This window comes from Oratosquilla oratoria, chromosome 12, assembly GCF_046742065.1.
Source record: "Oratosquilla oratoria isolate Oo_2021 chromosome 12, ASM4674206v1, whole genome shotgun sequence".
Classification (NCBI taxonomy): Eukaryota; Metazoa; Arthropoda; class Malacostraca; order Stomatopoda; family Squillidae; genus Oratosquilla; species Oratosquilla oratoria.
Genome location: NC_134788.1, coordinates 15,992,147 through 16,007,694, shown reverse-complemented (window position 1 = coordinate 16,007,694; position 15,548 = coordinate 15,992,147). Strand labels below are relative to the sequence as shown.

The following is a 15,548-nucleotide window of genomic DNA, read 5'->3' as shown; positions in this document are numbered from 1 at the left end:
GGTAAGTATATTCAAATAAACAACGAATTACCCAAAACAGAAAACTCAACTTTCCCAACTCAACCTCTCAACCAACCAACCAACAACGTGTCACCGGCAGCGCCAACAACTCCCTCCACTTGACGTGGACGACTCAACGTTCAAGTACTTAATAATCAATTACAAAAGCTATACTGATAAGAGCTTGCCGTAGTGCTTTAAATTCCTTAGTATCCATAACTTCCCTCGGGAGCTTAGCCACTACTTCCGTAGGCAGAACTGACAGCGCTTGATAAAACATAGTATTCTGATTGCGCACTCGATTCAAATGGAATTGAGCTTCTAATATTGAACACCATGCTTCGACGCTTTCAAACATAAATGGTGGAGCCCTGATTTGTACAGCCATAGCTACATTTTCTTCTTGCTCCATGCTAACAAATCAATGAATTCAAATCCTTAAATATCCAAAGTCGAATTATCCAAATCAAAAATCGAACAGCCACGAGAGACCAGAAAAACCACAAAACTCAATGAGACGAAATCAGACAAATAAAAAAACAACTACAAAAACGACCGTAACAAAATCGTACAATAAAATCCTCACACGGGGCACCAATGTAGTGAGTTCCAGCGATAAACCTTTCATATATTTAACCAAACAGCAAAACAACCATTCAATGCGGCAGATACCAACAGAAAGAGAGTGAGTCGAACGCAATGGTCACTTATATAGGCGGAAATTAGCGGAAAAACAGTCAGCGGAAATCAAGATGTTATCGAACCTTCCATAACTTTCCATAACTTTCATAAATGATACAATAATAATAAAAATGGATTATAACATGGATTAAACATGGATTATAAAAATGAAATAGTGAACTGAAATGAAATCGGGCCAAAGGGCCAAGGCCAAAAGGGGGGGGCCCGGGCCCCCTGGGCCCCCCCCTTATATCCGCGCCTGATATATATATATAAACGAGTACACAATGTTCCGCTTTTCCACTCAAAAAATCTGGTCACATTAATCAAAGGCTATAACAAGGGTGATGCAAACAAGGTCATCATAATAAAACAATAGGGCAGGACTCGCAGTAATGGGTATAAACTGGACAAATTTAGATTTAAGAAGGAAATAGGCAAGAAATTGTTTACTAATAGGGCGTTCGATGAATGGAATAAACTTAGTAACCATGTAGTAAGCGCTGAAACTATTAGTTGTTTTAAAAAACGATTAGACAACTTTATGGATGGGGATGACAGGTGGTGATGTATACGGAGCTGACTAGTGTAGGCCTTATGGTCTCTTGCAGTTTCCTTTATTCTTATGTTCTTATGTTCAATCATATCACTAGGCAAATCGACATTTCTCAGATACATTAATCACCCATGTAATTTGACTCTAGTACGTTTTCTTTCACAGTAGATGATGAGAGAAGACGGAAATTGGAGCTACGGACGAAGGGCAACACTGTTACACTGGCGAAGCCTTCAGTTGCACTCTTTCATCTATTCGAAGAGTTTGCTTTCGTGGCTGTGTTTTGTACAAGCTAAACAAGTGTGCCTTTGTTGAATTCGTAAGTGAAATCATATAGTGGTAAAGTAGCTTAGTGATCGTGTGTTTACTTTTGGCCTTCACTTACCGTTTGGTAGTGTAATTGGCATTCTGAACAAGGGGTAAATGTGCAGGTAATTATCAAAATGTTTGCCAGTCTGGCACCTGCAATTACCCATATAGTCGGTTAGCTCATATCATTCTGAGTGTTTTTAACCCCAGATAGAAGTACTGCAAACTATAAGTGGTGTCAATAGCTGTTTAAGAAAATTGAGATGAGTGGACACCTTTATATTTAACAAGGCCTAGGGGTTAGGTTAGGTTAGGTCAGGTCAGGTTAGGTCTCTGCTGCAATTCTTAACTCTATCTCTTATCATTATTTTAAAACCCATATATAAGTATTACAAAGTAATAGTAATATTGGTAGCAATTTTTAGAAAATTGAGACTGGCAAATATTTTGGTATATCTTAAAGATATTTGCTAGTCTCAAAGCTGCAAACTTTATCACTGGCTAGCTCTTATCTTTGTGAGTATTGTGAGCTCAAATTGATATAAACATTAGTAGTGATTAAAAAAAAAGCTAGGACTGGCAAGCATCCTTATGCTTATTAATGTGTGTATCTTATTTGCTTATGTTGTTCTTTTATTCTTATTAGGGGATGGGTCTCCATTCAGTCTTCCTTGGTAGGAAAATAGAAAATTCCTAAAGTTCACTCAAAATTCAGTGTGTACTAATGATATTCTTGTGAGTAAATTTATTTTTGCTTGATATTCATTCCACATATCCACACCATATCAATCAGAAGTTATTGCATTGTAATATGAGCAGTTATACCTCCCCTTATGCAGTCTTGCATATATAATGGATGTAGGTCATGTTACTTGTTACTTGTTATTTGGGAGTTCTAGGCCCCACTCCACCAGCATCGGTGCTCTGCAGGGCCTCCATTGATGTTATCAAACACTATAGTCACTTCTAATACACAAATCATCCATGTCATAACACTCGGTGAACAAATGTGTCTTCAAATTTTTCTTGAAAATGGCACAGTTTCTACTCATTTTGACATTTAGTGGTAGCTCATTAAAAAGTCTTGGCGCACATCTTTCAAACGCTCGAAAACCCATTACCAAATTACTTCTTGGCTCATTCAACCTATATTGTTTATCACTATGCCGAAGCCCCATAGTAGTATCCACTTGAAAATCGTTGAGAAGACTCCTTAGATATTCTGGTTTTCCATATTTCAAGGCTCGAAAAGTCAGAAGACATATCTTGAAAACTATCCACGCCTTTATTGGTAGCCAGTGTAATTCCATGAGTACTGGAGTTACTCTCTCACGAGGTGCAAGACCTCTGAGTAATCTCACAGCTCTGTTCATAACATACTGTAATTTCTGAAGCCGATATTTTGGTAAGCCAAAGTAAAGAGAGTTGCAATAATCTAGTCTACTTATAACATAATTATAAAGAAGCATCTTTACAGTATCCTCATCCAAATATTTTCTCACAAAACCAATATTCCTCAAATGATATCTAGCAACTTTCACCACTTTATTGATTTGAGCTTCAAAAGAGAGATTTTCATCCAATAGAACACCCAAATCCTTAACAGCACTTCTTCCATCCAACGTACTATCCAATATCCGCAGACTCCTAGTACCTAATCTTCTGAGACTCATTTTCTTTCCCACAATCAACACCTCAGTTTTATTCGGATTCAATTTAAGTTGTTTTCCATCCATCCATGATTTGACGTCAGACAAGACAGTTTCCAGTTTCTCTTCAGCATCATTAACATCAGACATAGACATGTAGAATTGGGTATCATCCGCAAACAATTTGAAATTCACACCATGCCGCAATAGCAATTCAGATAATCCTATGGTGTATATACAGAAAAGAACAGGACCAAGTACGCTTCCTTGAGGAACTCCTCTCTGCAGAGATCTTTTCTTAGAATAGGATTTTCCAATCTGTACACAATACGTTCTGTTCATCAGATAGCTTTCTAAGCCAGTGCATTTCCCTCTATACGGCAACTCTGCAAATCATCCAAAAGAATGCCATGCACTACTGTATCGAATGCAGCATTCAAATCAAGCATAATTAGGACACTGCACTTTCCCTCGTCCATCTTTACTATTAAATCATTCACCACAGTATATAGCATAGTTTCGGTGGAGTACAACCGTCGATATGCGGACTGATCATCCGGTATTGCATTTATCTCATTTAGATGAGTCCATAACTGATCCAAGATTACATTCTCAATAACCTTTGAAACAAAAGTCAAGTTCGATACAGGTCTATATGAGCCCAGACTCTGAGGATCAAGGTCACCTTTGACAATAGGCTTAACAATAGCTAATTTCTCACTCTCTGGGAAAATGTTATTTACTAAACTTAGATTAACAATCTGCAGGAAAACATGTAGAATATCTTTAAATATTCTGACTGTGCATTACTTCTGACATTGGAAATGGATCAGTTCCACAATGTGTCTTTTTCACTCTGTGTATAATATCTTTCACTTTAGACAAGTCTATCTCGTGGAAGTTAAGTAATCTCTTCTCCGATGCTCGAGCAAATCGATGGCCAAAAACAGTTTCATCTTCAGAAAAACTGTCCACTATGTGCATTATTTTATCATCAAAGAAATCCAAAAATTTATTAGCCAGTACTTCATCCGAATAACCCTCAGGGAGCTTTGACTTCTTTTTATTTCCAGTCAAATTATTTAGAATAAGATATAATTTATTCATATCTGACCTGGCGTCCATAACCTTTGTAGAATAGTACTGTTTTTTTCTCTGAAATATGAGTCTATTTTCTTTATTTCTGGCGTTCTTATAATCCTTTCTGGCATTATCAGTGCGTAATCTCCTCCACACCCTCTCTTTTTTAGTTTTATCCTTCTTTGCTGCCAATATCTCACCATTAAACCATGGAGCACTATCTTTGACAATAATATCTTTTTCAACTACTGGACAAAAAGCCTCATATTCCTCCTTTGAAATACTTGTATATTGTGACAGTATACATCTTACACAATTTTCTTTCCTTTGTAAGCTATGATGACAATTTTCCGTCTTCACTAAATCTAATCTGCTTTTTATTTTTTCAATAAACAAATTTGGATCAAAATTTACTTTTAACCGAAAACTTATCCTCTTTTTTAATTTACCAACATTTTCAGAGTACAAAACAAATCTAACCACTTTATGAATAGGAGAAATACTGCAGACTTCATCAACACAGACATCTCTTAAGAGAGCATGTCTTTCATCACCAAAAACTAGGTCCAGCATATGTCCAGTGCTAGATGTAACCTCTGTTACCTTGTTAACAAAGTCTAAACCATTCATCATCTCAATGAATTCAACAGCATTATGATCTGCTATATCATCAACCCATAAGTTGAAGTCTCCCATTATAAAAACATTTCTGCTAACTGTATCCACAGTCTCAAGATATAATCTGAAATCAATGAGAAAGGTTGCAATATCAGCATTAGGGGGTCTATAAACAAGTATGAAAACAAACTTCTGCCCACCTATATGTCCTATATGTCCAGATCACTTTCAGCTTGAGTAGGTAAGGCCTCTGATTTGTGTCCTCTGTGTCCTCCTCCAATTGACTTTGACCAGGTGTGTCCACCAGTATAAGACTTTCCTCAAAATTAAATTTTGTCTCCTGGTTGACCCAAAATTGATCAAGTCTCCTTTTGTATTGTATGACAGTAGAAGCCCAGTTTAAGGTCTTCTCTTTTTTCACATTAAGGGGATGGAGAGGGCATCACCAATTAAGAGAACCAGCTTTGCCATGGATGTACTATGTCTTGCTGCATTGCTTTTGACCCAGAACAGTGGGAGGGATACAAGGATGGCCTATCATCCATAATGAGCTAAGATGAGAGGGAGGAAAGAGTGGCAGATTGGAGTGAAATGGCTGGGAGTGGGTGTGAACCTTTTGACTTAGCTACTTCCTTTATAAGGGAGAAAAAAGCCCTTGGTGTGTGTGTGTGTTAATATATATATAATATATATATATATATTTCTAAACAGAAATGTAGTAGCACATTTGTAAATGATACACAGGAAACCCACAGTCAGAGAGAATAAACTTTGAATAAAGAAGAATCCTATATTTCGGCTATCAACTGTAGCCCTCTTACTTTCCTGAAGAGGGCTACAGTTGATAGCCGAAATATAGGATTATTCTTTATTCGAAGTTTATTCTCTCCAATTGTGGGTTTCCTGTGTATCATATATATATATATATATATATATATATATATATATATATATATATATATATAATATATATATATATGTATATATAATGTGTGTGTGTGTGTATTTACCTAGTATTTTATGGGAAGAGAGCTATGCTCGTAGTGACCCACCTATGTATCATTCAGCATCCAGTTTGATCTTAAATTCTTGTATTGTTTTAGCATTCACTGTTTCCTCATTCATTTTGTCCGAGATATCTACCACTCTGTGTGGGAAGCTATTCTTTTTCAGATTTCAATTATTTTCCATTGTGTCTTGTGTAGACCTTTGGCTAGAATGGTGGATCCCTTCCAGTTTGGTAGGTGTCCCATAGACACAGAGGGACACCTACCAAACTGGGAGGGATTCACTATTCTAGCCAAAGGTCTACACAAGAATCAACAGAAAATAATTGAATCCCTTTACATTGCCAACTACAAAAACACAAACAAGAGAACTGGTGACTTGAAATGGACAAAATCTACCTTGACATTAGCTCTCCAAGAATGGCTTCATAGACCCCCGACTCTAAGTAGATACCTTTTTCTCACCACTTTTGCCTACCCTTTCCAACTTTCTTCCTTTTGACAATTCTTCTTACACCGTGCTACCATATTTTATTTCACATGCTATCAAATCATGTATCCTCCATTATTTATACTTTGATCCTTCACCACTTAATATTTTCATCATTATCATTATCATTATCATTATTAGCATTATCATTAGTCCGACTCCGACTCCGACTACGATTCCTTTGATGACTCCGACTCCGACTCTCGACTCCTTAACTCCTTGACCCCTATGTGGAAATCTATTCTTCAGATCCATATACCAGCCTCCCACACCTATTCAGCAAGTATTTTATAAATATTTTTCATATATATTATTTTTTATGTGAAACATTCACTTGTATGATAAATATACTCACATATACACTCAACCAGCTATATATATATATGCACACAAGCACGTATATTCGTATAAACATATACATATTAAGTATATAATGGTATTATCTATGCTCATGATCATCTACCTGCTTATGAGCACTTTCAAATCTGTCATGGCAGAGTTGCCACTTCAAGCTATATATTTTCTTTTTCCTTTGTGCCCCTCCCCTCCCCCCAAAAAACAAAATCCTCTGTTATTTCATTTGTCCAATCTCATAAACCTTCTATCACAATATTAGGAAAATATGTGACAAATCATGATGAGGAAAGGTTAATGGAGGGTGCCCTACCTAGTATTTACTGCAGAATTAATTTCACCATGTTATCATAAAAACCAGGAATCAGTTCAGGAAAGAGAGAGACAACCTTCCCCTATGCACACTGTTCATAGCTGCTGTTGTTCCTCCCCTTTTCAGTCATCACCAAATGCTGTGACATATGCTCTAATGTCATTCCTATCTGGCCTCTGAGACTGGTCAAAGTTTATCTCAGGGCATTATCCCAGCATGACATAGCTCCCACAAATAAGTAAACCACACAAAAACACTTCCATTGACTTTAACATACATGAAGACGTACGTGCATAGTGCATACGTAGTGGATATATACTATTGTCTACACTGCCATGTACGTGTGTACATGATGGAGTTCTAGATGTTAACATAATTTGAATTAATTAGACTGTCAACAAAGGTAAAGTAGCTAGTTTAAATTATTTAAAGATAAAAATCATCTCTGTCACTTGACAATTGACAAATTATTCAGGAATTTGAATTAATGATTATATCTATTGAGTATTTATTAAAAATAGAAATACATTCCACTGGCTATAACTCCCATAGTATAGAATGAATGAAACATTTGTACAAACTACATTCTGGAAACTTCTATAAATGGTACATATCCGGTAACTAGCTATAAAACTATTCTATACTGGATGGTTATTAAATTTTCTTAACACAAAACATCAAATTTTTTAGATTTTTTAAACTTGGAATAATGAGACCTACTGCTTTCTATTTGCACAATAGCAACAAATTATTTCACAGTGCACATCTACAGACAGTATTTTACAGCTATTGTTGGCTTGCCAATTACTGTAATGGTAAACATTCAGACAAAGCTTTCAAGAATATAACAAAATATATGTACTGTACCTTGAATACAGCCGTATTATTACGTTAATAACTAGGTTGAAAATTCAATCTATAAGAATTTCTTATAGTAAAATATTTTATATGTTCCTTGAATCTACCAGTATGTTGATAATGAGGTTAAAGCTAAAATCTATACAAATTTCTTATTTGTAAACATTAAAAAAATAGGATTTATTCATAATTATAGAACTTATAGACTACTCAATTGAAATTTGCAAAAAAAAAAAATAGTAGTTTGTACTTTATATAAGTAGGGTAAACTGATATCTTAATGTGATGAAAATGGTTGGTTAGACTAGCCTATGAGAAATATAGGTTAGAGTCCTAGACTACCCTATGAATAGAGGCAGCCTATAGTCTAGGAAAAACAAATTCGACCCTACAATTTATGGTAAAAAGAAAGGTAAATGTGGATTATAAGGTTATTTTGGGATTATCTTTTTTTTTTTTTTTTTTTTTATAAAAGAAATGAAATAAAGTAAATAAAGATACAACAAAACTAATAAAAGATAAAAACAAAATAAAAGTAATGGAATAATTTTTTTTAATATATAATTAGTTTTATTTTTATTTTCTTTATTTATTTTTCTGTTTCTTTAAAGAACCCGATAATCAACATGTACCAAAAGAAATAGGTTTTACCTGTATATACTGTATATATATATATATATATATATATATATACACATACACATACATACATACATACCGTACATATACTGTATATACACTCTCTTCATCAAAGTTTTAAAAATAATACACACTACCAATGAAAGGGGGAAAAAGCCTTGGTATATGCATGTATGTATGTATGCCGATGATTCGCTAGGTTAGCCTTTGGAGATTACCTAGGCCAACAAACTGAGAGGCTAGTTTATCCTCTCTCATAATCAGCATTTATCATACTACAGGTAGGACCTTACAATTGGCCTAGGCTACATCACTGGGAAAAGTAGAAAACTTTGGCAAAGTAATCTAAATTGTTCTTGCATTCAATGCTTATTGTTTACCAATTCCTACAAAAAAAACAACAACAGCCAAATCATGCAAACTGTATATCTTGTAGGTAATATTTGAGGTCCGGTAGTCACTCAATAGACTACTATCAATAGTAGGGTTTTACAGACTATTCCGTATACCAGTATATCAATATTTGTCTTTACCAAGGTCACATTACACAATGTACAAGATTTGATCTAAATATATTCTTTTTACTATTATTAAAAGATTAAAAGAGGAAGGGAAGTTGATTCAAGTAGGGAAGAAAAGGTAAAAGGCAAAGATGAAAAGATGATAATGGAAGAGGAAGCGATAAGGGGAAGATGGGCAGAATATTTTAGGGAACTGTTGAATGTAGAGGAGGATAGGGAGGGAATGGTGATAGCAGTGGGAGGGGCAAAGAAAATGACAGTGATGGGTGAGGAAAATGAGGGAAAATTAAGAAAAGATGAGGTGGAAGTAGCGATTAAATTGATGAGAGCAGGTAAGGAACCTGGGTTAGATGGGTGTCATACAGAGTGTCTGAAGAAGGGAGGTAAAGTAATAGTAGACTGGTTAGTGAGGCTGTTTAATGTGTGTCTAAGGGAGGGTAGAGTACCAGAGGACTGGAGGAGTGCATGTATAGTTCCACTTTTCAAAGGAAAAGGGAACAAGTGTGAATGTAGTAGTTTCAGAGGGATCAGTTTGTTGAGTGTAGTTGGGAAGGCGTATGGGAGGGTTATAATTGAGAGAATTAGGAGAGGAACAGAGGAAGTAATTGGTGAGGAGCTGAGGAGCAATGTGGGTTTAGGAGAGGTAGGGGCTGTGTGGATCAGATTTTTGTGATAAGACAGATTTGTGAGAAAGCTTTAGGAAAGGGTAAGGATGTCTTTTGGGCCTTTATGGATTTGGAAAAGGCTTATGATAGGGTAGACAGGTATTGGGGGAAAGCTGTTAAGAGCAGTCAAGAGTTTTTATGAGAGTAGTAGAGCCTGTGTTAGAATCAGAAATGGAGAGAGTGAATGGTTTGAGGTAAAGGTGGGACTACGTCAGGGATATGTCATGTCACCATGGCTGTTCAATGTGTATATGGATGGGGTGGTACAGGAGGTAAATGCAAGAGTAATGGGCAAGGGACTAGAGTTGGTTGTGGAAAATGGAGAAAAGTGTGAGGTAAGTCAGTTGTTGTTTGCTGATGACACTGCACTTGTGGCAGGGTCAGAGGAGCCATTGGGAGAGTTAGTGACTGAGTTTGGGAGGGTGTGTGATAGGAGAAATTTGAAGGTGAATGTGGGTAAAAGTAAGGTGATGAGGTGTACAAGAGGAGAGGATGGTGGAGAGTTGGAAGTACAGTCTTGAAGGGGAGAGGCTGGAGGAACTGGATAGTTTTAGGTACTTAGGGTCATATGTGGCTGCAAAGGGATGAGTAGAGGTAGAGGTAAGCTGTAGATTGAGAGAAGCAAATAAATGCCTTGGGGGATTTAAAAAAGTAATGAGAAAGAGACATTTGGGAAATAATGCAAAGAGGAGATTGTATGAAGGGGTGATTGTGCCGACAGTGCTGTGTGGGGCAAAGACATGGAATCTGAGAGGGGCAGAGAGGAAGAGTTTAAATGTGTTTGAGATCAAATGTCTGAGAAGTATGGTGAGGGTTACAAGGCTGGATAGGGTAAGAAACGAGGAAGTGAGAAGGAGAGCTGGGGTGGAAAAGGAGTTGGCTGTGAGGGCTGATGAAAGACTATTAGGATAGTTTGGACACATGGAAAGAATGGATGAAGGAAGACTGGTGAAAGGGGTATGGAAGGCAGAGATGGAGGGAGTGAATTTGAGAGGACGACCGAGGATGAGATGATATGGATGGGGTGACAGGGGCGTTGAGCAACAGGGGAATGTCTGTGGAGCAGGGAAGGGAGGTGGCAGAAGATACGGATGAGTGGAGAAGGGCTGTGTATAGATGATACTGTGATGAAAAGAAATGGAAGGGATGGGAGGATGCGGAGGGTTTGGGGAGTGGGAAAGTGTGAATGATACTTTAGCGCAGCCCGAAGGGACTTCTCCCCGTCCTCCATTTTCTATGTGAGGGGGCGGAGAGGGGGGGGGTCGCCAATTAAGTGAAGTGGCCTTGCTGTGGATGTGCTGTGTCCTGCATTGCTTCTGACCCAGGGTGGTGGGCGGGATGCAGGGATGACCCGTTGTCCACAAGGAGCTAAGATGTGAGTGTGGAAGGGATGATGGGTGGGAGTGGGTTTATGCCTTTTGGCTTGGCTACCTCCCTGATAAGGGGGAAAAAGCCTTTTGTATATAGATAGAATTATGGTTATGGGTTAAAGCATAAATATCTGGTACACTTAGGCCTAATTTGCAATTGTCTTTATAACATAATCAGTTTTAAATTAGATTAAAATGGTTCATGATTTTCTTTACTCTGATTTCTATTTTTCATTGCTTCACTTGTAGGCCTATCGAATTCACTAGTAACCATGATCAGTAGCCTGTTTCTATTTCGTATATTTCAAACCACTAAATTTATTTGATAAACGTATGATTTTCATATTCTGAAGTAGCTTTATCATAATCTAGCATATTTCTATTAAAGGAAAATGTGATAAAACTACCGAAAATGAAGGAAAAGAAAATTCATTGGGAGATACCGCTTCAGGCAGAATCTGTTGTTTGTTTACATTAGTTAGTACTAGTAGCACACAATGCCATCACATGGTGGCAGCACGAATTGATGTTTATTTATGTTGAAGTAGAAGCATTGCAGTATAGTACTAAATATTATATATATATATATATATATACATATATATATATATATATATATATACATATACATATATATATATATATATATATATACATATTTATATATATATATACTGTATAGTTTCACTCTCCTTACAGGAAACAACTACAAATACATGACCACAAACACTTTTACCCAGACTGACAATGATAGCTTGTCAGTATTGTGTATTTTTCTTTTTTTTTATTATTGATGGATTGTTTTTTTTTTTCCATCTGGAGAGACCACTTAGTGTATATATACACTGCACACACTCACTATTGTCTCCAAAAATAAAAGTAAAACCATACAAAAACTGTTGAATTGTGCAACTGGTAAAACCAAACAGGGAAACCATGTTAAAAAATGATTTTATTGGACTTAAGGAGTCAGTCGGATAAAAAATTCCGACTCTGACTCCGACTCCTAGTACTCTTAAAAATCCGACTCCGACTCCAGCTGAAACCTCCGACTCCGACTCCGCAACCCTGTTTGAGATGAGGTGCCTGAGAAGTATGATAGGGGTTACTAGGCAGGATAGAGTGAGAAATGAGGAGGTGAGGAGGAGAACGGGGATGGAAAGGGATTTGGGAGATAGGGTTGATGAAAGAGTATTGGGATGGTTTGGACACAAGGAGAGAATGATTGAAGAAAGATTATTAAAACACCTGTGGAAGGCAGAGGTAGGAGTTGGCATGTGAGGATGATCAAGGATGAGATGGATGGATGGGGTAAAAGAGGCATTAGGAAAGAGGGGAATGTTTGTTGAGGAAGGACAGGAGAAGACAGAAGATTTGGGTGAATGGAGAATGGTTGTGTGTGGATAATGCTGTAATACATGAAAGGGAGTGGGTGGGGGATGGGTGAGGGAGTGGGTGTGAAGAATAAATTTATATAACCTGAAGGGATTTCTAAGCCATCTTTTCCATTTCTAAATGAGGGGATGAAGAGGGGGGATCACCATTTTAATGAGGAAGTGCTATGTCTTGCAACACTGCTTCTGACCAAGGGCAGTGGGCGAGATGCAGGGGTTACTGAGGAGCCAAGATAAGAGCGGAGGAGGGTGGTGGATGGGAGTGGAGTATGTGGGGATGGAATGAGTGGGAGGGGATTCTATGTCTTTGGTTTTTTGGCTACCTTCCTTGTAAAGGGGAAAAAACCTTTGGTATATGTATATATATATTATCACACAAATGTCACAACTGGTAAGGGACTCACAGGCTTCCTGGAAGATGCCTGAGATTGTGTATGTAATGCCTGTGTTTAAAGGACCTGTAGGTTGAATATGTGAAAGCACTAATTAAAATATTATACATTGTCCTCTTGCTATTTCCACATTTACTGGGATTGAACCTTTAATACCAATTCCTTCCTGATTACATCATGATTGTTGAGATTGTTTTAGTAGGTATATCCAATATATATTTTTTAATTAGACAAACAGGTATTTTACTTAATGTGACAAGAAAAAATATGGAAATTTCCTCTACAATTTCATTTATTATGTTATTTAGAAATAACACAGGTACATCACTTACCAGTTTATTTGAAAGGATGTGATGACTTGCATCACTTATTGGGTCAGATGAGATGAACTGAATAAGCCCTCCTAGGGTTTGTCATATTTAGACTGGTCTTGTGAGCCCAAACATGGAATGTTGTGGAATTATGTTAAAATATGACTGCTTTGGCCATCTGGGCTGTTTCCTACTTCCAAATCTCATGACATGATGAAAAAGCCAGAGCAAAATTTTTGTAATTCCAGTTGTGGTGGGGCGAGTATGTATGTAGCTATTGGATGGTTTTCAGCATATTTCTAATGTAAAGGTAGAATGCAATATATAATAGCACTATATCTGTTAGTATTTATATTTCATGTTACATTATGGCAAGTACAAGGGGTCTGTTTAGGTACAAAGGGACTTGAATATTAAATGGTTTGTGTACACAACACTCACAATCCTATAACAGTATATTACACAATTTCAAAGAGTTAGATGACAATCTTACATATTTTCCAGGAGGAGGGTAACTATCACCATTCCTTTGGAAGAGCTATCCATAGAATCCATAGGTGTCATGTAATGAAGAGGATCTGGTGTGGCATCTATAGCACAGCTATATCTTGATTTGTTTTAGATATCACATGATGACCCACACAAGTGAGAAGTATTTCCAGTGTAATCTGTGTGATTCTGCTTTCTCACGAAAGAATTATCTTACAAAGCATATGAGGACCCACACAGGAGAGAAGCCTTTCCAGTGTGACCTGTGTGATTCTGCTTTCTCACAAAAGGGTAATCTCACAAGTCATATGAGGACCCACACAGGAGAGAAGCCTTTCCAGTGTGACCTGTGTGATTCTGCTTTCTCAAGAAAGGGTCATCTTACAAAGCATATGAGGACCCACACAGGAGAGAAGCCTTTCCAGTGTAACCTGTGTGATTCTGCTTTCTCACGAAAGGGTGTTCTTAAAAGTCATATGAGGACCCACACAGGAGAGAAGCCTTTCCAGTGTGACCTGTGCGATTCTGCTTTCTCAGTAAAAGGTCATCTCACAAGTCATATGAGGACCCACACAGGAGAGAAGCCTTTCCAGTGTGACCTGTGTGATTCTGCTTTCTCAGAAAAGAGTAATCTTACAAATCATATGAGGACACACACAGGAGAGAAGCCTTTCCAGTGTGACCTGTGTGATTCTGCTTTCTCACAAAAGGGTTCTCTTACAAGTCATATGAGGACCCACACAGGAGAGAAGCCTTTCCAGTGTGACCTGTGTGATTCTGCTTTCTCACAAAAGAGTAAATTCACAAGTCATGTGAGGACCCACACAGGAGAGAAGCCTTTCCAATGTGACCTGTGTGATTCTGCTTTCTCACAAAAGAGTGTTCTTACAAGTCATATGAGGACCCACACAGGAGAGAAGCCTTTCCAGTGTGACCTGTGTGATTCTGCTTTCTCACAAAAGGGTAATCTCACAAGTCATATGAGGAATCATACAGGAGAGAAGCCTTTCCAATGCGACCTGTGTGATTCTGCTTTCTCACTAAAGGGTGTTCTTACAAATCATATGAGGACCCACACAGGAGAGAAGCCTTTCCAGTGTGACCTGTGTGATTCTGCTTTCTCACAAAAGGGTGTTCTTACAAGTCATATGAGGACCCACACAGGAGAGAAGCCTTTCCAGTGTGACCTGTGTGATTCTGCTTTCTCATTAAAGGGTTCTCTTACAAGTCATATGAGGACCCACACAGGAGAGAAGCCTTTCCAATGTGATCTATGCAATTCTGCTTTCTCACTAAAGATTACTCTCGTAAGTCATATGAGGACCCACACAGGAGAGAAGCCTTTCCAGTGTGACCTGTGTGATTCTGCTTTCTCACAAAAGGGTTCTCTGACAAGTCATATGAGGACTCACACAGGAGAGAAGCCTTTCCAATGTGACCTGTGTGATTCTGCTTTCTCAGAAAAGGGTTCTCTTACAAGTCATATGAGGACTCACACAGGAGAGAAGTCTTTCTAATGTGACCTGTGTGATTCTGCTTTCTCACAAAAGGGTTCTCTTACAAGTCATATGAGGACTCGCACAGGAGAGAAGCCTTTTCAATGTGACCTGTGCAACTCTGCTTTCTCACTAAAGCATTGTCTCACGCAGCATATGATGATCCACACAGGAGAAGCCTTTCCTGTGTGACCTGTGTGATTCTGCTTTCTCACTAAAGATTACTCTCACAAGGCATATGAGGACCCACACAGGAGAGAAGCCTTTCCAGTGTGACCTGTGTGATTCTGCTTTCTCACTAAAGATTACTCTCATAAGGCATATGAGGACCCACACAGGAGAGAGGCCTTTCCAAT

At 37.8% G+C, this 15,548-nt stretch overlaps 1 protein-coding gene across 2 annotated transcripts; it reads left to right on the top strand.

Annotated features, from left to right (window-relative positions):
* The first annotated feature begins 1,424 nt into the window (after nt 1–1,424).
* On the top strand, nt 1,425–15,213 carry LOC143031014 (uncharacterized). Of its 2 annotated transcripts, none has more exons than XM_076194353.1 (2): nt 1,425–1,556; nt 13,712–15,213. In XM_076194353.1, the coding sequence occupies exon 2, from the start codon at nt 13,837–13,839 to the stop codon at nt 15,211–15,213; it is 1,377 nt and encodes a 458-aa protein (XP_076050468.1). In that variant the 5' UTR covers nt 1,425–1,556; nt 13,712–13,836. The 2 variants fall into 2 exon arrangements, with proteins under 2 accessions (XP_076050468.1, XP_076050469.1); XM_076194354.1 differs by having other exon boundaries at nt 1,473–1,576.
* Nucleotides 15,214–15,548: the final 335 nt, after the last annotated feature.